Raw genomic sequence first — 27602 nt, forward strand, 5'->3', positions numbered from 1 at the left:
CCATGCACCACAATTAATTTGACATCAGCTGGTACCAGTGCTATGAAATGGAAGAGCACATCCGCCCCGGGGCCTCCCATGAGGTCCTGGAAGATTCCTGGTTCCACAGCGAAGAGGCCATCATCTCGTGCAGATGCAAATGCATTGCCTGGCTTGCCTTCCCATGCATTCATTCCCCAGAGTCCTATGGGAAGGCCAAGAACTGGAAGCACCTCTGCTGGACAGCCAGCCCCATGGGACCCCATCAAGGGGAGGGTCCACAGAGACCCGGTCCTCCAGGCTAACGCAAGGCACCGAGGCACTGACCACACTTCATCCCTTCCTCATCTCAAGTTCATGTGCTTTGCTTGGCCCTGTTTCTACTCCCTGGATATCCAACACCTCCAACCCCCTGGAGACGTTCCACTCAGGCCCTCAGGGTGAGCTTGACGGCTGTGGGTTTGCTTTAGAGAACGGGTGCTTCTCATTAAAGGAGAGCTGGTCATTTCAGACAGATTCAGCAATGCCCCGCTTGATGGTCACCAGATAGGAAAACCACACTGGGTTCAGGCTTGTTGGAAGGCTCCCAAGGCTTCAGAGAAGCCATGTTCTCCCTGCAGTCGCTCCTCCATGTGACTGAAAAGGACCGGAAATGACAGTAGATGGGCGAAAGCCAGGGCTTCCTTTGCCAGGCCCACCATTCCGTGTCAGAGAGCCAGACCAAGCGGGCAGCTACGCCTGCGCTGTTTGCAGGACCCTGGAGACTGGGGGGTGGGGGGCTTCCCTTCACCTCCCTGCCCAGGCATCCTGCTGACCCTGGCCTGACAGCCGCTGGCCTTTGTGTGGGGCAGTGCTGGGTCTTGGAGCTGTCCCAGACAAAACCACAAGCAGCCTCGAAGGACATCCCATAGCTCTAAATGTTGTCAGACGCGCTGCTGGTGTTGGGGCGAATCCGTCCTCTCTGGCTATTTTTCAAAATTGGCTCCCCCAAATTTATTTTAAGGCCAAAAGGGAGGGGGGACATACATCATCAAAATTACCCTGGGGGTGGAGAGGAATCTGCCACGTGGTGCATTAATGTAGCTCATTTGAGGGGAAGCACTGGTCGGGCCATTCGCCCTGTATTCCACGGTGTGAAGACTCGGGTATCAAGTGGACAGTTGTTGCTCTAGAGGAGGTCTCAACCTCTGGCTAAGGGCCGGTGAACCCCGAGGGTGACCCCACTGGCTGGCACCCATCCTCGAGACCCGGCTGCGAGATGCGTGAAGGAGAAGCTCCTTCCCAGGCTGTAGCGACAGCGAAAGGTTAAATGAAAACCATCCCGCCCCCAGCCCCTTTGGGTCCGGACTTCAGCTCCACAGCGACTCCAGGTTTTGCTTGTGTGCCTTCAGCATGGCCTGGTCCTGTCCTGACTCTGGTGGCTTCGGGCTTTAAATGGTTCTGAAAATCAAGATTCCAGGAGCTTTTGTCATGCACATCTCTTGAAGTCAGAGAGCTCTTTTTTCAGCTTCTTCCTAATTGCTTGTAAACACTCTTTGGATAAACATTTTCCTTTAGCGCTTGCATGAAAAGCCACCAGCTGTAGGAAGGGACCAGGAATCCCCAGCGTCAGCTGCCCCAGGCTGTGTCCTCTGCCGGACAGAGGCCGTGCAGGGAGAGAAGGAGAACGGGGCTCCTGGAGAGGACTCGGAACGCTGAAGGTACCCGGGGAACTGCTGCCGCAGCCTCCTTCCGGAGAGCTCACAGACGACCACAGAGCCTCGTGCTTTCTCTGCCCCCACCCTGCAAAGTAGACACTCGGATCACCAACGACTACCCTGTCGCTAAGGCTCCGAGAGACTGGGCAGCCTGCCCCATTAAACGCTGCTAATGATCCTTGGTTTCTCCTGCTCATCACAATGCGTCCCTCTGGGCTAGCAATGAAGTTGGTTGTTAACCAAGTAGGAGAGAGAGGCAGCTTCATTGACACTGCCAGCCGCTGCTCTGCCAGCCTTGACAGGATAAACCCCCCCAAAGCCAAACCACACTCGCTGCCCCTGAGTCCCCTCAAAGGTGACCCTAGGGCTGAGGAGAACTGCCCTGTGGATTTCCAAGACTACAGGAGTAGAAAGCCTCATCTGTTTTCCCACGGAGCAGCAGGTGGTTTCGAACTGCTGACCTTTCACTTAGCAGCCCAACGCATAGCCACTGCCCCAACAAGGTTGTTCAGAATAAGCCCAGGAAGTGCAAATCTATTCCCTGGAGCTGAGGCCCACAGGGTCCCAAGAAGCCCTTGCAATGAGGTGAACCTCTGCAACAAACAACAATGGACAATGATCATGTATGGATGGAAAAAGATCTTTGAAGAAAGAAAAATGCACCCGGCATTTCTTGAAAGAAAGCGACATGCGGAGGTGGAGGTGGCAGAATGGATCCTGCAGGTGAAAGACCAGTCAGGAAACTAGTCCCAGACTGGGTGGCAGGTGACGGAGGCCTGGGCATATCAGGAACCATGAGCAGGGCGGGGACAGGAAAAGGCAAACAGATCCGGTCAAAAGCCGAGTGTGAGGAAGAAGAGGAGAGTGAAGAGATGAGAATGGTTCTCTGGTACCGCGTGTGGCAGCCTGGGTGGACCGAGGCAGGCCATGCCAAGGAGGAGTGACTTTGAGGAGAAGATGTTTATTCGGTGCATGATTTGCTTGGTTGTCTATACGCTTGAGACATCTCCGCTACAACTAAGATGTTGCTGTTGTTGTTGTTGTGACCAACACATAGCAACCGAACAGAGCTGCCCCAAAGAGCTCCCCAGGCTTTCATGTTTTCAGGAGCCGACTGGACTGCCAGGCGTCTGCTCCCACCGAACCCGTGGTAGATTTGACCCGCCAATCTTCCCTGTAACAGCTGAGCCCTTAACCAAGATGCCACCACGCTGCTTCCAATTCAGATGGGTCAGGTAATTGGCGACCCAGATCTGGAGGTCTAGACTGGGCATAGGAAGGTATGAGCCACCCACAGTAGGTGAAAGTTTGATTCTTGAGGCTAAGGGCCAGGACTCAGTCACAGGGAGCAGAAGAGAGAGGACCCAGGGGACACCGCGTGTAGGCAGAGGTGAAGGGAGAATGTGCAGCGGGGAGGCCAGGAGGTCAGCTCCTCTCCGAGGAACCAGGGCCCTAACTGTGCCCGACACGACTGGCTGTCCAGATGCTACTGGAGGCCTGGCCGGGAGCTGTTTCCGGAGAGTGACTGAGGCAAGTGAGTGCACTGAAGAGGAATGACAAGGAGCAGGAAGAGGGCTGGGGCAGCCCAGAGTTGAGGATGGGCCCAGACCTCTTTGGAGTATTAAGAACTAAGGTGTGGCTGACCCAAGCTATGACTATTTTCAACTGCTTCGTACGCAGACAGCCCCATCTTTCACCCACAGAGCAGCTGGGAGGTTTGAACCACCAACCTTGCAGTGAGCAGCCCAACAGGGGGTCCTGCACCCAGCAGCCTCCAATCTTGCATCAAAGTAAGGCAAAATATGCACGTGCTCCTGCTGGCCTACACATTCAGCATAAGACATGGTTACAAACGGACCTTGGGGGCTGTCTGTGCTGGTCTTTCCAAAAAAAATGGGGGGGGGTGGTGAAAAAGAGGCATTTGTCTAGGAAATCCACCAGGTTGTACCCTGAAATATAAACGCTGACCCAAAGAAGAGTAAAGGAAAACACGTAGCCGATGATTGGAACGACTCCACGCAGATCGCTGGGCTGAGCTCAGCAGCCCCTCTCGCCAGCATTCCAAGTCCCTCACGATGTTCGCAGAGGGTTTCATAAATCTCTTGCCAAAGGAGATGAGAATAAACACTACACTTTGCAAGACACAGTTTAGCCCCCAAGCACTCAGACAGTGTTTGATAACCGTGTTCCAGAACACACTCGTGTCTACAGATAAGCCACCGGAAGACAACAATTTTTAGAGCATGACGTCTTAGAGATGACTCTCTTAACTTCATGCTTCCACACACAAATAAAAGCTTTGGGACAAGAACTTGAGGTCTCTGGATTCTCCCAGCTGGCTAGCAGAGCCATTCAGAGACACTGCAAAGGATTGACCATGCCTCCCAAAAAATGTGCGCTGTAAATATGTAAAACCCGGTGCCTGCGGTCATCATGACATTTGGGAACGGGTTGTCTTTCTTATCTGTTAATGAGGCTGGGTTAGTGTAGTCTCTCTTTTGAGATCATAAGGGAGCAGAAGGGTGGAGCAGGCTAAGATCTAGATGTCAAGACATGTAGAGATCTTCAAGGAACCAGGAATCAACAGCTGTAGAGACAAGGGCCTTGCTCCTGAGCCATCAGAGAGAGAAAGCTTTGCCAAGACTGACGTCCTGTGTTTGGGCTTCTGGAGTAGTGGTTACAAGTTGGGCTGCTGACAGCAAAGTCAGCAGTTCGAAACCCCTGGCCACTCCTCAGGAGAAAGATGAGGCTCTCTACTCCCATAGAGAGTGATAGTCTCAGAAACCCACAGGGGCAGTTCCACTCCATTCTACAGTTGCTGAGTCTGAATCAACTCCTGGGCAGTGGGTTTGGCTTGGTTTGAGTTACCGCCTTGGAAACCCAAAGGGCCTGTTCCATTCTCGATGACAGCGGGAGGGAGTGAGCCTCGTACATTGTGAGAAAAATCAAGCCATCCACTGGTGATCTGTCGCTGCAGCAGGAGGGAACGAAGAGCGAGGCCTCCAGAGCGGTGTTCCCAAACATTTCTGACTGGAACCCCGGTCAGACATGCAGGGAGCATTTTGAGGCAGGACGTAAGACAGCCCTGTTCTTGCCGGCCCCCACTCTTGCTCTTACATGTGCTGTCATGCTGACCGCCTCCTCCCCACCCCGCCTCCGTGTCTCTCTCTCTCTCTCTCTCTCTCTCTCTCTCTCTCTCTCTCTCTCACCTACACATTTCACGGAAGCAAACTTTTCACGAAGTATTTCTCTGTATCATGAGTAATTAACGCTAACCTCTTCTTTTGTTATTCTATGGCATTGCATAAGAGGTCTGGTCCAAACACCCTCCATCAATTTCCTAATGGCTTCCGGGGTTGCATGCCCGAGTTAGGAAGCCATGTTTTAGAGCAGCTCAGTGTAGATGCTCGGACCCGGCGCCCTGCGGAGGAAGGATCTGCAGTGTCCGTGTCGCAGGAGGCACTTGAGGCTGGCACTTGCACAGACGTGTCCCGGTTTACACGTCTTCTCCGATAGAGAAACCAGCAGTCGGCCAACTGGCTCTTTCGGTGCCTACAGGGGGCTCTGACTTATCCCACTTTCACTGATAACATGACTTTAAATGTTCCTCATTTGGTAAAAATACATCTATGGCTCTCGAGGAAGTTTTAAATTGTTACAAGGGGCAGGATCGGCTCTTCTGTCTCAAAAGTTTGCCGACTCCTGACTTTTTAAGACATCTTTTTAAAGTCTGTGTGACTTTGGGGAATCGCTTGACTTTTCTGACTCTTATTTCCTCTCTGTAATGTCGGGACGGGGGACATGAGGGGACATGTAATGAAAAGTGCCCAGCCCGGTACATAGCAGGACCACAGGTACGCACTCTCCACCGGTGAATGCGCGTCGAGCACCAGGTGCTGCAGTACATTCCATTCCTGAGAAAGCCCAGGGCATGTCGGGTTTTCCTGGCGCTGGCGCCATTCCACCGGTGGAGACAGATGACAAGCAAATAAACATAGAGAATGCCAGTGACTGACACGGGCAGCCCTTGTTTCCAATTGCTGCTGTCATAAAGCACCACCTTCACGGTGAGGTGAAACAACACATCGTTCACAGCGTTCTTACTGTCTGAAAGTCACCCGCCTGTCGACAGAGTCACCTCCCAGAGTTAAGACTAAGAGACGAGCTACAGAGATGTCCTTTTTCTTTCAGTAGAAGTGTCTGGGGTAGCAGAAGCCAGACTACATTCAGCCATTAGACCACCTTTCTCACATACTGGAGAGTCCCTCCAGGAGCACAAGATGGTTAAGCGCACAGCTCCTAACCCTGAGGTTGATGGTTCAGATCCACGCACGGGCATCTTTGAAGAAAGGCCTGGTGATCTGCATTTTTTTAGATCAGCCATGGAAAACCCTATGGAGCACAGTTCTACACGGACACACATGGGATCATCATGGGTTGGGATCAACTCAATGGCAAATCATTTGGGTGTTTGGGGGTATGAAATACTATCACATCCTTGGCTCTCACAGATTCACTCTTCTCAGTTTTAGACAAAGGTCTTTGATTAGGACTGTCATCACTCTGTTGACATGCAAAATGGGGCGGGGGAGAGACTGGTTCCTCATCAACCTGGAGGTGACCAAACCAACCAGGTGGCCGGGAGGCAACATCCTAGAACAGTGGTTCTCAACCTGTGGGTAGAGACCCCTTTGGGTGTCGAACGACCCTTTCACAGAGGTCACCTAAGATCATATTTCTGATGGTCTTAGGAACCGAGACACCACTCCTCTATCTGCCTCCAGGCGGGTTTGCGCACAGCAGATAAGCCACATACGGGGTCACCACCACATGAGGAACTGTATTAAAGGGTCGCGGCATTAGGAAGGTTGGGAACCACTGTCCTAGAAGCCTTTTCATTGGTCAAACTCTTCACCCTTAGTTCCTTCCTGGGCTTGCCCTCCTGGTCAGGTACAAATGCCAGGCACCGAATGGAAGCAACAGCTTAGTGAACGTTGAAAAGATTCACTTGTGGCCAGACAAGTGATACAGGGGGTAAGCCAAGTTCTTGAATGAGCCTCTCCATGTTTCCAAATGTAGGATTATCCTAGCTCTCAGAGTGTGCACATCATGACCACCAATCCAGTTACGTGTCTCCTTTCTCCTTCTCATTCATGAAGCCCGCAGTGAGAGCCATGAGAGCAGAGGGTCACTTCCATAGCATCCCGTTGCCCCTGCCATGGCACTGCACATGCTTGCAGAGAAAACCACCTGCAGACGTATGGTGACCCTGGCCTGGTCTCACGTGTCATCTCGCTGCGTTTGTTTCATTTCAGGGAAAACTGGATGCCTTGTGGGTCCTCCTAAGGAAAGGATATGATCGTGTGTCCGTGATGCGTCCACAGCCGGGAGACACGGTAGGACCTATGATTGGCGTCTCGAACAAGCCCACACATTCTGATGTGTTCCCTCTCCCTCTGTCTTCTCAACAGAGCTTGGATGGTTACAGACTAAACATGGGCTTCTACAAGACCTTGAGTTGTGACGTAGTTGCTTTCCTGCCTACGGCTTTGACAGACCTCGATGTCGGGCTTAGCTTCATGGATGTGCTTCTTCATATACAGGGAAAAAGAGTCAATTAAGTGGGGCTGGCTGCAGGTTAGGGCCGTGCCAGGAGGGCGATCTGGCCGGGAATGGAGAACAGAGCGTAAGCCCTGTCAGGAGGGGACAAGAGAATAAGGGACTGTAGAAAATTCCCACCACTGACAGCAGGTGTTGAGCTCAGCAGGTCCAGCACCATAGGGATCTTCTGCCTAGGGAGCATCCACTTAGAATCTGGCAGGGCCAAGTGCGGAGTGTCTTCAACCTTGGAGGGGTGAGGGAAGATGGATCCCACCGAGGCCTTAGAAAGCATGTCACCCTTCCCTCTCCCTCTGTAAATGAGGAAGCGAGGATCCAAAAGGTGGAGTAATGGGATCTGGTTCAGACAGTAAGTAACAAAAGTGAGCACCGCCTCCATTCTGCTGAAATCAAATCACTGCTCTTTCTTGTGATAAGAACGAGACTCCTTTTCCCAGAAGTTTGAAAGAGCAATGGGACCAAATTCTCCCTCCGCTGTCAGCAACGCGCCTCTTTCCTCTGCTTCTCTGTGAATGCAAACTGAGTAAACCCAAAACTGATGACAGGCGACTCGTTTGAACGCCTTTAAGATCAGGCAAGCGTAGGTTTGACTCTCACCCTCCCATCCCCACCTCTTCCCTCCTGGCTGACCCCTCTCAACCTCATCCGTGCAAAACAGATGATCCTAACTTATTGGACACACACTCTCAATCAACGACAAATAATGTGACTGTTTTCTTGGTGGACAGCTGACGCTAAAATTCAAACCATATTACAAGAGCTGCGTGCCGGATACACTCCCAACTGCGCCCTGCCCACGCTGGCTTCAACAGGCTATGACGAAGAGACACGAGAGCAAAGGCTGGTAGGCAGGTCGTGACACTCCATTGCCTTGATAATGCGTGGTTTGTGGCTTTGGTTACTACTGCTCACTGAGCTATGCCTGTGCCGTGCTGTGGCAGAGACAAGAGGCAAGTGTGACAGGAAACCGGGTCCCATCAAGGCTGGCTCAGTTAGGCTCGTGTGAGATCCATGCCTTTGTCTGCAGATGGCAACAAGCACCCTTTTCTTCGTTCAGTAGCAAATCCTAAAAACTTCTCACTTAACAGCCATGAGCAGCATAGACCATCAAGTTTGAACTTGGTGGCCGGGGAGGAAATGTTTGGCCTTATAAATGATCTCTCTAGCTCCCGTGGGGAAATTGAGGCGCCTTTTTAGTTTCACCATGCATGAGGCTCATCTCACTGATGAATCATCAAAAGCCATGAAGCACTCCAATGAAGGTTTGGAAGCACTACTTTTTGTATGTAAGAAAGAACATGCTGTTACAGTGTATTAGCTCCCCTCTCTTTCCTGACTTTATTATGATTATTATATTATTATTGTTATCATCATCATTTTAGAGCAGTTGAAAAACATCTCCATTCAATTAATTTAACATTCTATGTTCTCTGCTGACCAGTTTGCCAGGATCCCGTTCATGAGCTGTTTCAACCTGAGGAGAGGGAGGCGTTGGCTAGCGGAAAGCTAGAAAGAAATTCTATGATTTACAAGTCTAAGAACCAACCCCCCTTTTTGGTGTGTGGGGTCGGGATGGGGCAGGGGTGGGGGGGAAGAGAGCCCTGTTGGCATGGGAGAGGCAACAGGCACACAAATCCAAGAGCAAAGCCACGGAGACCGATGGGATCTCCTTCAGCCACCAGCTAACGCTGAGGGCACCTTTGCGTTCATGGTGTTGACGATGCTCAGATAGAACCTGTGCTTTGGAGACCTGCAATGCCGCGCTGCACTTACATTCTCGGGTCTCACAGAAGAGCAGGCTTGAGACGCAGGCCGTCGAGTTCCGGGGGGGTGAAACTGTCCACACAATCGGCTACTAACCAGCGAGTTGGAGATTGAAGCCCACTTAGAGCTGCTTCGGGGGGGTGAAGGTGGGGCGGGGGAGGCGAGCGACGTCCTTCTGAAAAATCAGCCATGGAAAGCCCCATGGCGCCCAGCCCAAGTGACCCTGGCACCAGTGGGGTTACTGTGAGTCAGAGCTGCTGTACAGCAACTGTGCGGGGCGATAGAGGGAGTCCCGGGATTCGAATACACTGGAAGGTCCATGGAGCTGTGGGTGCAGCTGGTCATGGTAGTGTCTGCAGACATCTTGGTGGCCATAAGAAGCTATGTAAGGCGGCTCTGAGATGAGTTGGCAGGGGGGTTCCAAGTAGCATGAGGGCCACTTGGCATAATGAGTGAGGAAAGCACGGCCTCTCTTAGCGCTTTGTATTTGCCCCGTTTGCTTCCCCAAAGCTTCCGAGGCTTTCTGCAGACCTGCCCTGCTGGCCCGATGATGACGGAGAGTTCCTTAGCCGTGATTTGTGGGCCCGACCACATTTTCCATAAACACAAAAATTACTCCATCCAGGCATGTGCTTGTGAGCCAGAGTCACAGGTTCTGAATGTTTTCCTGTGAAACAAAAACAAAAAGTACCTCATGGCATTTTCGGTTGCATTTTTAAATGACTTCAAACATATGTTGACCTCACAGAAACCTGGCACCTCTTCCTTCTCAGACCCTGTCTGCTGCAGCTGCGCCCCCTAGTGGACCTACCTCGGCCCTTCAGATAAAGACAGGGCCACCACCAGCCCCTGGGAGGCTGCCACAAGGGATGAGGGGCTTCACTGCAGAGAAACGGGCTGAGGGAAGCAGTGCTCAGAGCCCTTCCCGGGGAGGGCTGCCCACTTCCTCAGAGCTGTCAAGCCCAGGGTCAGGGCATGCATGAAATAGATGACAGTCAGAGACACACACAGGACAGCCTCAGTCTCCTTTGTGCCTGGAGGCTCGGCGGGTGGGATTGAGGGATCAAGGTTCCATTGTTTGGGGGAGCCACCAGCACATCCTCTTTTAAGTCATTAATAGAGAAGGTGCTAGAAGAAGCCACTTAAAGTAGAAAGCCAGCAAGGCCTCTAATCCTAAATTTTTTAAAGTTCACCAAGCATATATATATATTTTGCTTAAGCCTTTCATACTTTCAGGCCACAAACTACCGCAAGGCTCTTTCTAAAACACAGATCTCAGCGTGCTATTCACCAGCCTCAAACGTGCAAAGAGCACAAAAAGGCTTGATTTAGAACCCCTGGTGGCTTTGTGGTTACACATTGGGCTGATAACAGCAAGGTCAGTAGTTCAAAACCACCAGCCACTCCTCAGGAGAAAGATGAGGCTCTCTACTCCCATAGAGAGTGATAGTCTCAGAAACCCACAGGGGCAGTTCCACTCCATTCTACAGAGTCACTATGAGTCTGAATCAACTCCAGGGCAGTGAGTTTGGTTTGGTTTGGTTTGGATTTGGGGAGGCCTTTCCACTAAGGGGTTCTGGTGACCCAGTAGTTGAAGCACTAGGCTACCCTATGGGGCACTTCTATTCTGTCTGTTAAGGGGTCAACTCAATGGCAGTGAGTTGGGTTTTGGATCACCTTTCTACTCCCCCTTCACTCCTGGTACCCTGGTCATTCCAAATATGCTCCCTCCACAGGAATCACTCTCTAGTCCCTGAATGTGCCAGAACCTTCCGAATCTCTGTGCCTTTGCATATTGTTTCCAAGGCTTGGTATGGCTTCCCCAATCCAATCTGTCTCCCTAGTGAACGCGCATCACCTTGGCAATGTTGCTCCTGGTCACCAAGGTGTCTCTGGAAACACCAAATGCTGCAGGTGAGACCCATGCTTGAAAGGACACCTTATTAAACCAGAGCACATTTAATGAAAACCAAGCAAGACTCAGTGGGAATTAGAACTTAACCCACATAAGCTTATTTGAGGAGAGTGCCTCAGACTTATAAACTCTTTTGAGTTCAGAAAATTGCTCACCTTTCATGGACAAGTGATTGAAGGAATCAAGAATACTCCATTTGAGAAAAGGAAAAGGGAAAAGAAACATAGGTAGTGGTAGCTTTTTTATTTGGTCATCTCTTGGCCATTATTGTGTGCCTCCTATTTTGTAACCTAGGAGCCCTGTGGCATAGAGCTGCTAACCGCAAGGTCAGCAGTTCAAAACCACCATTCCACTCTGCAGGATAAAGATGAGTCAGTCTCCGAAACCCACAGGGGGAATTCTACCCTGCCCTATAAGGTTGCCATGAGTAAGAATCAATTCAACAGCAGTGAGTTTTTCATTTTTATTTGGTAACCTATTCTCCTAACCATATACAATTAATATTCTTCCGTACTACTACATGTCCTTGTAGAGTATCATTTTAATAACAGTGTCATATTCCGTTGTGTTTCTGTGCCATGATAATTATGTGTGCTTCTCTGTGGGGGACTTATCTGTAAGTGTTTATTACAGGAAGAGCTGCAGTCAATATCCTCGTCCCTAAATCTCGGCACACATTCATGGATATTTCTTTTTGGTGGGTGTCCAGGGGTCTATGATCAAACCATGCCAAATCTGAAAAGCGGTGCTCTATCTTGCCTGATCGCCCTTTGGAAAGATTGGCTCTCACGTTAGCTCTATACAAAACCCAATTCTGAGACTCTCATCAACATTAATAAACCTAGCTATTGACAGGGGCTTGAACCCTGGTGGCATCATGGGGTATGCATTGGGTTACTAACCACAAGGTCGGCAGTTCAAAACCAGATGAGGCTCTTGCCCCCATAAAGGTTTATATCCTCAGAAATGCACAGGTTCTGTTCTACTCTGCCCTTAGGCCCACTGTGAGTTGGAATAGACTCCAGAACAGTGAGTTTGGAATTCTGGAAAATTTGAAAGCAATGAATTTAATTTTTCACTTTTTACTACTTGTAAGGTCAAGCAATGACTCAAATATGGATTTTCTCTTGTGTCAATTGCCTGTACACATCCTTGGCCCATTTTACTAGGGAATGTTTTAAGATAGATATTTATATGGTCATTTTCTTAGCTCATCTTTTTTTTTAACAATTTCTGCTTATTTTCCTAGTTGTTAGCTCCCATTTCTCCTCGTGTAGCCCAGTCATGCCCCTAGGCCAGTGGTTCTCCATCTTCCTAATGCTATAACCCTTTAAGGCAGTTCTTCATGTGGTGGTGACCCCCCCCCCCAACCATAAAATTATTTCCATTGCTATTTCATAACTGTCATTTTGCTACTGTTATGAATCAGGAAACCCCTGTGAAAGGGTCCTTCGAACCACAAAGGGTCATGACCCACAGGTTGAGAACCACTGCCCTAGGTAATTAGCAATCCAGTTACTGCCTCTATAGACCTACCTATGCTGAATTTCTATTTTTTCCCCAAAAAATAACATTTTATTGGTAGCTAACACAGATATCCTATCTTTCCATAGTTCAATCACATCAAGCAGTACTGTACAAGTGTGTCCACAGTTTCAAAACATTCTCTTCCTTGTAGAACTCCTTGACATTGTTTCCCCTTTACACCCTCCAACTCCCCGCCCTAAGCCCCCACCCATGTGTTATAGTAAACCAGAACTCCTTGATCCTAAACTCTCAAGTGTGACTGGTGATTTGGACTTACTTGGGCTGTCTCATTGGACAAGACTAGAGCCACCAAGTAGAAGTGTCTGTGAAGTAGATTCCATCTTGAGGGATTCCCTCATCAGAGCAGAAGTTCTCAGACTTAAGCACCAGAGTCACATGAAGAACGTGTTGGTACACAGATGGCTACATCTTAGCATCACGGTCTTTGACTTATTGCAGCGGTTCTCAACCTGTGGGTCACGACTCCCTTGGAAGTCGAACAACCCTTTCACAGTGGATGCACGATTCACAACAGTAGCAAAATGACAGTGATGAAGTAGCAACAAAAATAATTTCATGGTTGGGGGGCATCACCACAAACTGAGGAACTATCTTAAAGGGTCACGGCATTAGGAAGGTTGAGAACCACTGACTTAATAGGTCTAAAATGAGGCTTGAATTAACATCTCTAACAAGCTCCCAGGTGATGCCAGGGTTGCTGGCTTGGAGACCACACTTGGGAAACCAGTGAACAGGAAAATCTTGCAGGGTCAGCTAACCCTGAGAGGTTGGGATTCTAAGTCAAAGGTTCCTACACTTCTTTGCCCGCCAAGCCAGGGCTTTCCCATTTTCTCCATAGAACACCTGGGGAACAAGAGTCTGGATCAAGTCTGAATGGGAAGCCCCAGTTAGTTGCCGAGAAGTCCTGTCAGCGGCAGAGAGTATACTGCCCTTGAGTGCTCATTTCAAACACCGGAATGTAAGGGGACTTCGAAGCCCAGAGATCACCTAATCCGGAGATGTGCCATCAGGTCATCCAATCACCACCTCTGGAATTTAAAGAACTGCTTCCCAGTCCCACCCAAAGGGCCGGATTGAACTGACCTGGGACGGGGTCTGGACCCAACCACATCCTGTAGCCATTGAGTCACTTCTAACTCAGAGCGACCCCATGTGTTACTGAGCAGGCCATACGAACTTGCGCCCCTGGGTTTTCTTGGCTATAATTTCTATAGAAACCGATCTCCAGGCCTCTCTCCCTCGGAGCCACCAAGCGAAAGTAAACAATTTCCTCCACCTGGGGCCTTGTGCGATCCGGACAATGGGACGTGAAGGGTTCCCTGAAGGGCCTCCAGGAGTGAGAACCAGGGATCTGGTCCAATTTCCTAGCTTCCTCCTCGGCACGATTGCAAGGCAACTTCTCCGTGCTTCTTCAGAAACCGTACAGTTTGTAGGCCCAGGGGACGTGGATGCTGACAGTCTTCAGGTGCGTTCCCTCTCCGACCAGGCAGGTGGTTCCTATCCATGCTCCCATCTAGCCGTGTGATCTTGGACAGAGTGTCATAACTAGTTAGCTAAAGAATCCAGTGGTGGGGGTCAGAGAAACTACAACTGGTGTCTTTCCTGGCCGAGACTAGCCCTCCCCATTCATGGTTGACCCTGGCTTGAGCCCCTTCTTCACATGGCCCTGGAGGAGACTTGGTTGTGGTCTGTGCTTTTGTCGCCCTGGTTTCTCTCTGCTCAGGAGGCTGGCACCTTCCATCACTGTTGGCAAGAGTGAAAGGCTGAGATGCACGGCTGAGCTTGTTGTGCAAGGCCCAGGGAAACACACACACACACAGCACACAAGCAACGCTGAAACGCCCCCGGAGCTCAGCCCCAGAGCTTGTGCAATCCTCTCCCAGAGCTCAGCCCCAGGGCTACGGTGCTGCACAGCTGTTTCCAATAAGCCCATTACTGTATCTCCCTACTGTCAAGGAGGCTTAAGGAGATGTTGGGGGGATGGTGGCGGTGGGGAGGAGCTCTGGGCAGCTTACCTCAGAGAGGAGAGAGCATGATATGGGGAAGTGACCTCAGCCCAGTGCTTTGAAAGCAGAGAGCATCCTGCCCCATAGCAGACCTCAGAGAAAAGAGATCTCTCTCACTCTCTCTTCCCTCCTTCCCCTTCCCTCTCCCTTCACTTCGTTCGTTCTTTTCTTTCTCCACCCCTCCACCCTCGTTGTCAAGTTCTAAGACCTGCCATGGCTGCCTTCCGTGAAACATTCTTTCCCCAGCATCTCTGAGTTCCCACTAAGAATCAGACTCCAGTGATCCCGATTAGACTGGGACTCAGTCCCGGCTTCTAGGAGTTCAGTGCCTGAGTTGGAGAAGAACTGGCCCAAGGACACACGGCTGCTAAAGGGCAGAGCTAGTGCTTGAACCCGGGGTGATCCCATGTGCAGGTCCCCATTAGGGATTCCGTGACTCCTCCATGCAGTCAACAGATGACTGGAAGAGCACCTTCTGTGAGCCGTGCCATGCACTGGGGCTCAACCGAGCCCTGCCCTGCACTGCCCGTGATGGTTCCCGGTACCATGTGGTGTGAAAGGCTTGGGACTAGAATGAGTGCCTGAGGCACTGGAGCCCTGGTAATACCGTGGAGAGGGTCACAATGGCTTCCCAGCGGAAGTGACGTAGAAGCAGACACCAGAGATCAGCCATGGAGGAAGGTGACACGATCTGGAACCAGTTGCAACCATTTCAGCCTCAGCATGTGCAAGCTCAAGTTCATATGGCCTTCCTTAAGCTCCAGAGCCTCCCTGACTGTCCCCTTCCTCACAGTCTCGTCATCACGGGGCCAGGATTAAATACAGTGAGGTCTGTGAGAGCCGGAACTTCGGGCTTCTAGTTGACACAGCCTTATTTTTCCAGGACTAGCAAAGCGTCCACCTTGCCACTTGTCACGTGTCTGTCATTTGTCTCAGTAGAAGATATCGGAGTGTTCCTTCTGTGACACATTTCTGTCTTACATAAGGTTCCACTTTCACGGGTTGTACTTACATTGACCAGCGGGAATCACTGAAATAAAGGTGAGTGCTCCCACCCACCGCCACCCCCTACCCTTTCTATCAATTGATCCCAGGGGATTTTCATCACAGCTCAGTAGATAGGAAAAAGCTTGATCTCAGAATTCATCTCTTCTGCTTATGTCATCAGTGACTAAGGGAGCCAAGAATCTGCAAATTGAAGTCCTATGTGAACCTTTGCACAATTGTCAGTGTTGATGTTGGCTTATAGCATGGAGTCCACTGACGGCTGGCACTTCCATGCTTTGTTGAGCACCCAGCTGTGAATCCCTGACAGATCTAGAGAGAAAACCCAAAGTACTCCTCTCTGACTGCCTTTAAAAAAAAAAAGTTTATCAACTGATGAAACGTGGATCATTTAAGGAAGACCAAAACAAACAATAACAAAACCATCAGATGATAGGCAGTATTGCTAGGGGGCATGACTTGTGTTGGCCCAGCACTTTCCCTTGATGCTTGGATTCTCAGTAGTATTCATTCTGTTCTCATCCTTGGAAATCTTCCCTGCCCTGCCTCCTGGAAGAGGGACGGGAGTACTTAGAATTCTTGGCTTCCTTTCTTGAAATTTAGAAAAAGAAATCAATGGCAAGGGGACAGTGAGCTGCAGGGACAGTGCAGGAATAGGGATGCTTAAACAGGGATGAACATATCTATTGAGCGGTCCGTGTGCTGAAATGACAGGTGTTTTGTTACGTATATAGTTACCACGATTTTTTTTAAAAGGGGTGGGGGGGGGAACCACCTGAGGACATAAATCACAACCTGCTTCGTTGATGGCAAACTATCCCCAGAATGTCGGGGAACTTTTTCAGAGAAGTCAAGTCCAGAGTCGATCCTGCAAAATATATACCATCTTTAGCTGTTGTTTCACCACCACCACCCCACCAACTTTCCCACCAAGTCGGAGGGCTCACCAAATAAATAAAGAAATGTGAAGGCATTTGACGTGGGCTCTCCTGCTCTTTCTCCCTCTCTCTTCCAAATCCCCGCACTCGAGCACCCCTCTTCCCCGTGCACACATGCCCGCGCCCCTATCAGCATCCTTTTGCACCTTCTCTTAAAGCCTTCCATTTCACATTGCCTCGTCTCCCAAACAGCTGCAGCCTCAGCAACCACATCCCTGGGTCAAGTGGCAAAGAGCCAACGAGGAAGAAGTAACCCCTGAGGCCGAATGAGACAGGGCTGGGTAATACAGACACTCCTGTTCAGTCTCTCTGACCTCATTTTTTCCTTCCAAGCAGAGCCAGGATTTGGGCAAGGTAGGGCTTAACTGCAAGGTCAAAATCTCACTGAAGTGCACATTAAAGAGGTTACTGCTTTGTTCCCAGGCGGTGTTTAACCGCTTGTCTTCTGTGGGCCCACTTCTCCATCTAAGGGCACCTGACATGATCGATTCTAGGCGCATGCTCTGAGTTGGCGATGTGTCTTCACGGAGGCTGAAAACCACCAGGACTGGCAGAAAGTTGCCCTCTGGCCAGCAAGTGCTGGGCTCACTCATCGATGGCAAAATCTGACCTGGACGATAGCATGGCCGTGACCCTTGCTGAGGCCTGTGGGATTCATGCTCACCCCACCTCAAACAGACTCTCGGGCTCATAAATGGACTGGAACTTTTCTCCAGAGGGGGTGAAGAGACCGCAGTGCCTGCCCGGGTACATTATTTCGTTTCTGCCTCTTCCCTCCCCTACTTTACCTCCTTTTGTATGTAGGGAAACAGGGACTTCGAGAAGGTGCTTGCTCTGTTCAGGTAGACACGAGCGAGCATTAATGGAAGTGGTGACCCGAGAACCCCCAAGCTCTTTGCTGTCTGGCTCGCTCTGAATCCTCAGACCAGGTCAGGAGAGCAAAGTGGTAGTCATGCTCAGCCTTAATCTCTGGAGGAGAAATAAGACCGGATGTAAACCAGCATGCTTTGGAGGGCAGGGGTCATCCTTGGGACCCAGCCACTGACCTCTTGTCCTCTTACCTCTCCCACCACCCAGCACCTTGCTATTTTTAAACGCTTCCTAAGAGAGATCGCTATGAGGCAGAATTGACTCCATGTCCGTGAGTTGGGTTTGGTTTGGAAGAGGATAGAAACTCTGACGCCCTTCCACACCAGCTTTTCCATTCGTTTGCTTTCCCTGATCCCACCTCTCCTCGCCCCACTCTTGACCACTAGCCTCATGTTTGGGCAGAGAATTCCTAGTCACTCCACAGAGGTCCTGAGCAAGGGCCCTGCTCTTGTGGAGAGGACACCGAAGGAATAAGAAATGGCCATGTGTTGAGTTGCGATTGGACGTGATGAGTGATGCAGGGTAGGAGGAGTCTGGGATTCTCTGGGGGCACAGAATAAGATTGAATGCACAGGGGCTCTGGGAGGACCGCCAAAGGAGGGGGATCATTTGGTGCCTGAAGGATGAGCTCCCCTGTTGACTGGGGGGAAGGCTTTCTAGTTGGAAAGAGTAGCCTCAGAGCCCAGATGGGAAAGAGCGGAGCATGTGAGAGGAGCTGGAAGAGGAGGCCCGGATGGCAGTGTAGAAGGGATGGGAAAGGAGCCACATCCCAACCCCTGGCTCTGCTTCCTCCACTATTTGGTCTACCCAAACCCTTCCCATTCTCAACTGAATTCTACTTCCTCCCTACCTCACCCCCGCCCTCAACTATTGTCCAGTCCGAGTTCAGCACATCATTCATTGCACCATCTTGTTTTGTCAGTGCTGACTTTGCATTTCCTCTACCAGTTTGGGTTTTTTTTGCTTTGTTTTGTTTTGTTCTTACTTTTCCTTCTCAGCACAGAGAGGGTAACTGACTCTGCTCTGTGCCCCAGGGGCTATGACTCTTTCTGCAGCTTCCACAGATCACCCAACTCAACTGCCCTCAAGTCGTTGCTAACTCATAGAGACCCTCTAGGACAAGGTAGAACTGCCCCTATGAGTTTCAAGACTAGAACTGTTAACGGGAGTAGAAGACCCCCTCTTTCTCCTGAGGGGAAGCTGCTGGTTTCCAGCTACTGACCTAGTGGATTTCAGCCCAGAGCATTACCACTCTGCCACCAGGGCTTCTCCATGAGGTCACCACCATTTGTAAACTTTTATAATGCACTGTCACTGAGTTGATGCCAACTCACGGTGACAGTGTAGAACTATAGGTAGACTACAGGACAGGGCAGACCCGCCCCTGTGGGTTTCTGAGACTGTGACTCATTACAGGAGTAGAAACCTCATGTTTCTGCCAAGGAGGAGCTGGGCACTTTGAACTGCTGCCCTTGCAGATCGCAACCACCTGAGAACTCTGCACCGCCAAGGATCAGATGCCTCCAAAGGCAACTGCCTTGTCGTTGCACACAGAGAGCCTTTGAAAGAAGCCCCCTACTTTCAATAGAACGTGTGCGCGAGATTGTCCCTCAGAAAACGTGAGATCCTCTAAGAGTTATTAAAACACGGAACTGTTCATTGCGATCTATAGCATTTCTCAGGGCCGTTGATTAACAACTCTTTGACCTTTTTTTTTTTAATTTGAGAATCAAAAGTGTAATAAAAACAAATTTCCAAGATGAGTTGATTGCCTCACTTTACCTATTAATTTTTATGACATTTGTTCATTGTTTAGTGTTTTTGTCTACATTGACAGCAAAACCATCCTCAAAATTCAGGGTGATAACCTCTAGCCTCCCAAAGGGCTGTCCATTTTTCCCTTTTCTCCAAGTATATGGAATTGGTCACCCCACTGAGAGTCGTGACATGGTGCTCACAGCTGTCACTGAGCTGTTGGCCGTGCTCAATACTGGCATGCCTCATTTTCAAGGACTCCGTGGATCTGAGTTGGATACAAACATTAAATGGTAACAAATCTCCTGTAACCACAACCGAATATGGGAGACTCTAAATGTCACAGAGTCTGGGAAACTGGACATATTGGCAGATACATGTTCCTCTTAGTGGTATAACTAGTAAACGTGGTCCAATGGAAAACCCCTTGTGGAATCACTCCTGTCACCATACAAGACAAAAAGTGTTCTCTCTTCTCCTCTTTCTCTCAGGAGGAGTCGTTCTGGCCAAGCAAAGTTGGGTTTCGTAGACATGGACGTAGGGAGAGATGGGTGGGAATGGGAATGTTTTCCCCGGTCATGGTGGAAACAAGCCCCGCCGTGGATGTAGGCACCTCTGCAACTGCAGCACTGTGGCCACCTGCGTCCGCTTGTGCACAGTCCATACCTCACCACCATCCCTGGTTTCCTCGGCCACCCATCACTGCACCAGCTAACTTCTGCCCCTCACTCTTCTGCTCTGGCTGCAAGTATTTTTTATACATGTATGTAAACAGAATCTTCTAGCACAGGGGGTGCACCTTAGAAGTTGTTCACATCAGGCAAAAACCCTCATGTCCACCTCTCACACCTGCTGTGCCTAAGCAACGATGAGGCTTCTGTGACTTTAACCAGGCCAGACTTGCCCATTTCAAAACCCCAGTATCATCCGGCAGGGCTGCTGTGAGTTCCGATTCCTGTGGATTCCAAAATTGAAAGGAATGCCTGGTATCTCAAAGTGCAGCCTCCAGTGAGACTTCTTTATCTGTTGTGAAGCCTGCCCGATCCATGGACATCACATCTAAGACTAGGCTGATAGTAGATCTAGGGCCCTATGTGCCAGAAGGAAAATTACTTTGGGATCATTTAGTCCTGTAATAATTTTCTTGCTCTCCCCCTATTAATCATAGGTTTACTTTGGATCTACTTCCAAGTGTGATTCTCTCCCCCCACCCCACCCCCACCTCCAGTGGCAGAAATTTGATTTTTGAAGTTCTCTCTCTTTGTAAATCATGACACAAGATCTCCTCCCCTGACAAAACCCAGCTTCTTATCAACCTTCCCCAGAAGCACCAGGCACAAGGGTACAGGGTCCAAGAGCTTGGAGGATTAGAGAGAATGGAGGGGACGTGGTTTATTTTTAAATGAGTAATTTCCTTTTTGTATTATTGGCATATACTTCACATATCATACAATTCAACAGTTCAATCACTTTAAGAACAGTTGTGTAGTCGTCACCACAATTTCAGAACATTTTCTTTCTTGTCATTATCGTTCTTAGCTATTTCCCCGCAACCTCTCCCCCGCCATGGCCCTAGTTACATCCAGTTACTGTCTCTATAGAGTGACCTGTCCTAGATTTCACATACAGAAAGATACATACAAAACAACATCAAGAAACAAACAAACCCCAACAACAAAAATAACAGAGAAAAACCTCAATAGATAATATCCCTGCCGAGGCTGGTTCCTGTCCCAAACCAGAAGTCTTGCAGGATCCAATCAGCACTAGAGAGGGGTTTTCAAGCCAACTGGCATTTCAAGGGGTCTCTGCACTGCTTCTTCCCCGCCCTCAGCCCTACAGTGGAGGGGAAGGCTGGTAGCAATGGAGACTTTGTTTTAAGCTGCTGTGATGCAATGTCGTCAGCCTGTAGATTCCGACTCACAGGCACCCGCGAGCTAGAGTCCAGCTGCCCCTGTTGGGTTTCTTTTGACCAGAACCGCGTGCCAGGGCTGTGCGCCTGCAGGACCAGTGAATGACCTGAGCTGTCAGCCTTCTGGTGAGCAGTCGAGCTCTTAACCTTTGTGCCGCCGAAACTCCTTCAGGTTTTCAGATTGGCTCATTGATGGGGTTATGTGCCCTGCGTGATCTCTGAAACATTGCTGGAAAGCAAGAAGGATCTCCATTTTTCCAAAAGAAATGAGCTTGAGCAATAATGGCAACTTGTAATTACAAGTAGCCTTCCACATCTGTCCCCTCACCTACCGACAATCTCATAATTTGCAATGTTGCTTTGAGGACAGTGGGGGGCGGGGGAATCTATCTGAGACTCGTATGCACCAATGATATATTTCTGAGAGTAATGACTGCCGAGGAGGGAGGAGAGAGTAACATTGGCTGTGATGGTTACGGTTTTGTGTGGTATGTCAACTCACATAGACCCTCAGTCTCGGTGGTTTGGCAGTTATGTAATGATTTCATTTGGCAGTTATGTCATAGGCAATCATCCTCCGTTTGTGATGATCCGCCATCTTCTACCCTGACATCAGACCAATGTCCACATAGTCCACTCTCCGGCCTAGCGGTTGCTTCTTAGATGATCATGGTGGCCTTTAGCAGCACATCCATGATGGAGAATGAGGCCTTGCTGTACTCCACAATTGTTTCCATGGAAACGCAAGAGAGGCGATTCTGTTCTGTCTGTCTCACCTGGGGATTGGCAGGAAGATGAGTGGCCTGCACATTTCTTTTCCCTGCTACCACTTGGTGGGCAAGAGAAAACAACAACAGGAGGATGCCTGGCCACAGATGCCAAACATAAAGGATGAACCGAACACTCCATCCTGGAGAGCAGGCACTCTGGAGTTGGGGTGGAGGAGGAAGGCAAGGAGGGAACTTTTATTTAAGGACCAGATGTTACGGTGGGGAGTTGCCAGCAAACGGAATCCAATCACGGCAACCCCAGGTATGACGGAATACAACATTAGCTGGCCTCACACCATTGTCTCAACCCTCAGGACACGGGAGTCCATTGGTAGCCACAGTGGGGTTGGAGTGCCGGCTAGCCTCGTGGGACCCTCTTCTAGCGTTGGGCTGAACAGTCCACTGGTGTGGCCGATAGGCTCTCCAGAAGTAGACCGCCAGGCCCATCTTCCTCGTCTGTCTTAGCCTGGAAGCTCTGCTGGGGGTGTAGCGTGCCAGTGGTACAAGTGCCGCCTCATCGCCACGCGCAAGCCTCGGCGCGCAGCCTCAGGAAGGGCTTCTCTGTTTGCTGCCGATAATAAGACGAAGAGGAGAGAAATCCGGGTGGAGCAGGAAAGTTGGAGCCCAGGTTGGCCCACAGAGATTCAGAAACAAAGTGTGACTTAAGTTCTTCCAGGGTGCTCAGGCTTTGGCTACACAGAAAAGCAGGGAGGACAGGAGGTCAAAAAACAGTTGTCACTCAGCAAACATGTATGCCTGCTTGCGTACGTATAGACGGCTTCTCCAGCCAGGGAAAACATTGTCTTGGCTCGTGCGTCGCGCGGTCAAGACCACTCAGGGCAGTCCGTGCTCTCCGTGTGAAGGAATGCAAACTCACCCTTTTTCCCCTACCACCAAATGCTGTCTCTGCCCAGGACAGCGGGGGGGAGGGGAGGGTCAAGCGCCGCAGCAGGTGTTTGGCTTGTCTGCATCTGCTCCACTCCACGCCCTCCCGGCTCTTCTTCACAGCTGTGAACTTCGCTCCCTTCTGGAACCTTCCTGGGCTTCCCACTGCTTGCCCACACAAAGTGTGTTTGGCTGGAGGCTTAAGCCACAACACAGCCGCTCATAGGTGTCAAAGAAGTTTGGAAATGGCAGCACTTAACATTGCTAAGGGGTGTTGTTGTTGTGTTGTTTTTCCTCCCCAGGACATCCAAGAAGCTTTAATAAGCGTAATATGCCTTGGGACTCGCCCAAGGGAGTATCTGAGGCAGCCTCTCCTGCACTTGGAAAGGGCTGATCGCGTGTGACAGAGCATCACTTCAGACTGACTCCCATGGAAAGGGCTTTGGGAGTGCTGTTCTCCGCAGCCCACCGTGGTCACCCCACTGTCACCGTCCATGGTCAGTCAGCAGAGCAGATGTCCCTCTGACGTGTGGGGTCAACCGATGTGCCTTCCTTATTCCCAGACCCCCTGCCCTCCTCTCTCTCCTCACAGTGTCGCTCACCCAGAGGGGCCTCTTCTCTAGAAGTCTTCCTGGTCTTTCTAGCACTTTGGGAGATGCATCTGCATCTAAGGTGAGGCCTGGTGGTGCAGGGGTAATGAATTGGGCTGCCAACTGCAAGGTCAGCTGTTCAAAACCACCAGCTCCTCTAAGGCTTTCTACTCCCGTGAAGAGCTACAGACTCAGAAACCCACAGGGGCTGTTCTACCCTCACCCACAGGGTCGCCATAACATGCCATCAACTGGATGGCAGTGAGCTTGGTTTGGTCTTGATCTGCCTCAGACCCATCCTAGCATAGCTTTATGTCACACATGCTTAGCCTTCCATGGGTGCTTCTACCCCGTTTGAGTTCCTGAGTGGGTCAAACCGTTAATGTGTCGGGCTGCTAGCCAAAAGGTTGTAGGATCTAGACCACATAGAGGCACCTCAGATGAAAAGCCCAAATCTAGTTCTACAAAAATCCATCTTTGGAAACCGCATGAAGCACAGTTCTGCTCTGACTCACATAGGGTCACCCGAGTCACACAAACTCAACAGCCGACTAGTTCTACCTTTTAGCCCTCCAACAGCACGCATATGGGGGTGCCCGAGAAGTGGCCTCATGGAGAATAGGGGAAGCTGGAATGAGACTTTTTTTATAAACACCAAGAGCAAGGAGAAAGAAGTAAGTAAGGGAGGCAGAGGGCTCCGTGGAATTGACAGGTGGAAGGAGCATTTCTCTTGACCTCATACGTGGTATTTTTGTTAGCTGTGGGTAGAAACTACAGCTCTTTGGACTTTGGGGGGGTGGAATCCATGAAGGAAGAGGCCAGGGCAGCCCCAGCAAGGTAGAGTTCACCCCACGCCAAGCTTGGCTGGAGGGCAGTGCCCATTTCTAGTGTCCTGATAGCTATAAGCCAGAATTGCCTTGACAGCAGTTGGTTCCGTTTGGTTTGGTTTGGTTCCGTTTATTAGCTCTAACTTGTAGGTGCGATATCTGAGAATGGGCCCAGATGGGGGGCCCTGAACTTAACCTGTGCTTTAGAATCACAAAATGTATGTAACTGAACTTTAAAGAAGATAGGATAGGATCCATCTCTTTGTTATTGAATTGTTTAATTTTGCAAACCACCTAGTACAACCTGCAGTGGGCAGTAGGTGTTCAACAAAAACAACCTACTAAGTACGAACTAAAGAACCCTTTAATCACTGGAGCCATTGCTCTAGGAGGCTTACGCCTATAGCCCGTTCCTGCCTATGCACAAAAGGGCTTCAGCTGGGGCTTACACAGCAGGGTCTGTCACTCAGGCACTCCCGGCAGACCCTGGCTAAGCTTCCTCCTCAAGACGGGGCAGGCTGCGATGGTCTACTCAGCCAAATGGCCAGCTGCCTTTCTGAGACAGAGACCCAAGAGACCATCTATGCCTGCTTCGTGCTCCTAGCTCACACACACACACACACACACACACACACACACACACACACACACACACACACAATGATCACCCCAATAAAAATTTTATTTTTCTAAAGAGACCAAGCTTTCATTTGCCCACCCCCCAACACACACACACACACACACACACACACACCTGAATACTAAGAAACTCCCACACAAAATGGTGCACATTGTCAACAAGCTTACAGGAACCCCTTCTGCATAGGATGTCACTCATTGCCGGTGACTCTGTTACCTTGTGCACAGGCCAGTGGCCTTGCCCGCGTTCCACCCTGGAAAAGCTCATCCTATGGAAACCTAACTTGGCGGGTCCTCTGACTCTCGTCTCTGACACTCTGTTAAATGCCCAGATGTAGTTCTCTCATGCTTATGCATAAATTCCACCTCAGAGTGTCAGGGCAACACCTAGCAGAGTCTCCAAATGTGGTTAGTGGAAAGAGCTGGACGTCAGAAGCCCTGGGGTCCAGTCAACCTTTTCTCTGACTTTTACAAGTTCTGAGCAGATGCCCATGTTCCCCCCCCCCCACACACACACACACACCTAGTGCCAGCAGGGGTGGGACACCAAACACTGCCACCATGGAGCTGCTGAGGGGGCTCGAGAGAGTAGCTCCCAGCTCTTCTGACTCCTCTAGCAACCTCAGGAGACATCCCTCGTCAGCGGGACTCAGCGCGGGCAGGTTAAGGCCAATGTCTCTTACTGAGTAACAGACAACTCTAGCTGAGAAAAGGTGCAGAATGTGTGTGAGACAGTGAGTGTGAGAGCCACGTGCAGGGGAGCATGTCTGATGCCTTTGAGGAAGGGGTAGAGGATGATGCCCCCCCCCAGTTGGGGAGTCCCAGCCATCGCCCACCCCACAAGCAGAATCCAGTCCTCTGTGCCCAGCTCGCCTAGCAGTGTTGCTCTTCCCCACATCAGAACAAAGCACTTCATGTCTTGAGCAAAATGAAAAGTTGGTTGGTGTTTCCACCCCTTCTTACTTCATTCATCGGGAGATTTTTCTCCCCCCATCATTTAAATTTGATAGGCCCCGTACTTTTCTGTACACCAAGGCTAGCGTCTGGTCCGCTACCAGAACACAGTCCAAATTCAGTTGTTAGAAAGTCCAGTCCAAGAGGTGAATCAAAACCTCAAACATAAGTGATAAATCGCCTCTTCTCCCTCAGCCGAGTTGGAAGTTACAGTTGGATGAGAATGGATATGGAGGGATAAGAACAGGCGGGATATGGTGGCTAGCCAATTTCTTACCCCTCCTAGACACGTGCAGAAAGAAGAGGAAGTACCGTAGACCTTCCTTTCACTGTTTCTGCTACAAGCAGGCTGGCATCGTCCTGGGGCCACACGGTGAATGCTGGCTCTTTTTCTCTGCCATGATCTCGGGCGCTTCCTGCAGGATGCTCTCTCCTGCACTTTCCCTGGTGTGGCAGGAGTTTCTTGACACCCAGTGTTTTCTTGTGTATTTTCCCACCAACTAAAGCAATCTAGCCGTTCCCTCCAGCTTCTTGCTCTCAAGTCTCTCTAGATGGCTCTATTGGACCCAATCCTAAAAGATGCCCCACTGTCTCTCCTTTCCACATGGCCCATGTCTGGTCCATAGGACACACTCACACAACACATGGGCAGGCCATGCCCAGTGCTACATCTATCCTGCGGCCACTGACTGCCTCAGCTTTCTTCCACACTTGTCCTCACCTTCAGGAAGCCCACTGCCAAGCTCTCTCAGGAGCCCCAGGGGGCCACCATCCGCTAGGCCTGCGGTGAAGCTCATAGAACCCTTCCCCTCTCCTCCTGATGGGCAAGTCAGGGAGCTGACAGCACAGGGGATTTCTCGCCCAGAAATTCCCTGGCCCATTCTTCAACCCTTCAGCTGGCTGAGATGGTTTAGCATCGTGGAACCAATCTGCAGCGGTTTCCTTGTAAAGCTACATTGTGTGATTACACACCTCCTTAGCATCTCATAGATCTTGGAGCCTAGTCAAGACTGCAGTTTTAACCCTCATTACATACTTATCTCACATTTTCATTATGGACTTATTTTAATCCATCACGTATCTGTCAGTTTGACATACTGTGAGGGTTTGCCTCTGGCTGTGATGCTGGAATACACAGAAATCAAACCGACTACATTCACAGGAAGGGATGATGGAGACACTCAGTATTAGCAGCTAGCACCAACCAAGGGGCTGACTGTGGAACAGACCACCGACTGCTCGTATGTAAGTTCAGGTGGAAGCTCAAGAAATTTAAAACAATGCCCCAAGAGCCAAAACACAACCTTGAGTATATCCCACCTGAGTTTTAAGAACAGGTTTGTTACATTGAACACTAATGGCAGAAGACCTGAGGAGCAATGGGATGACATCAAGACCATCATTCATGAAGGAAGCAAAGGGTCATTAAAAAGACAAGAAAGAAAGAAAAGATCAAAGTGGATGTCAGAAGAGACACTGAAACTTGTTCTTCATCATAGAGCAGCTAAAGCAAATGGTAAGAAATGATGAAGTCAAAGAGTTAAATAGAGATTTTCAAAGGACAGCTTGAGAAGGCAAAGTAAAATGCTGTCATGACAGGGGCATTAAAGACCTAGAGTTAGAAAACTAAAAGAAAGAATGTGTTAAGCATATCTTAAACTGAACTAACTTAAGAAAAACATCCAAGCAATATTGAAATTGTGTACAGGCAAAAATTCTGAAGGATTCAAGATGCAGCAAAAGAAGATGGAAGGAAGATATACACTCACTGTACCAAAAAAAATTGGTCAATGTTGAACAATTTCAAGAGGTAACATGGGATCAAGAATTAATGGTATTTCAAGTAGAAATAAAACAGTTTAAAAATGATGATGTGTAAATGTGCTTGACACAATGGATGGATGGATTGTGATAAGAGTTATATGAGCC

The 27602-nt window shown here is 49.9% G+C and overlaps 1 protein-coding gene across 1 annotated transcript in view; it reads left to right on the forward strand.

The window, feature by feature from the left end:
* The window catches only part of ANTXR1 (ANTXR cell adhesion molecule 1), a 258758-nt gene that overhangs the window by 181228 nt on the left and 49928 nt on the right, over positions 1 to 27602 (forward strand). The window contains exon 17 of the mRNA XM_075535944.1: positions 6992 to 7072. Within this exon, the coding sequence (XP_075392059.1) occupies positions 6992 to 7072 (81 nt within the window). The remainder of the gene's footprint in view (positions 1 to 6991; positions 7073 to 27602) is intronic.

Source organism: Tenrec ecaudatus, chromosome 17 (assembly GCF_050624435.1).
Source record: "Tenrec ecaudatus isolate mTenEca1 chromosome 17, mTenEca1.hap1, whole genome shotgun sequence".
In the NCBI taxonomy this organism is placed as follows: Eukaryota; Metazoa; Chordata; class Mammalia; order Afrosoricida; family Tenrecidae; genus Tenrec; species Tenrec ecaudatus.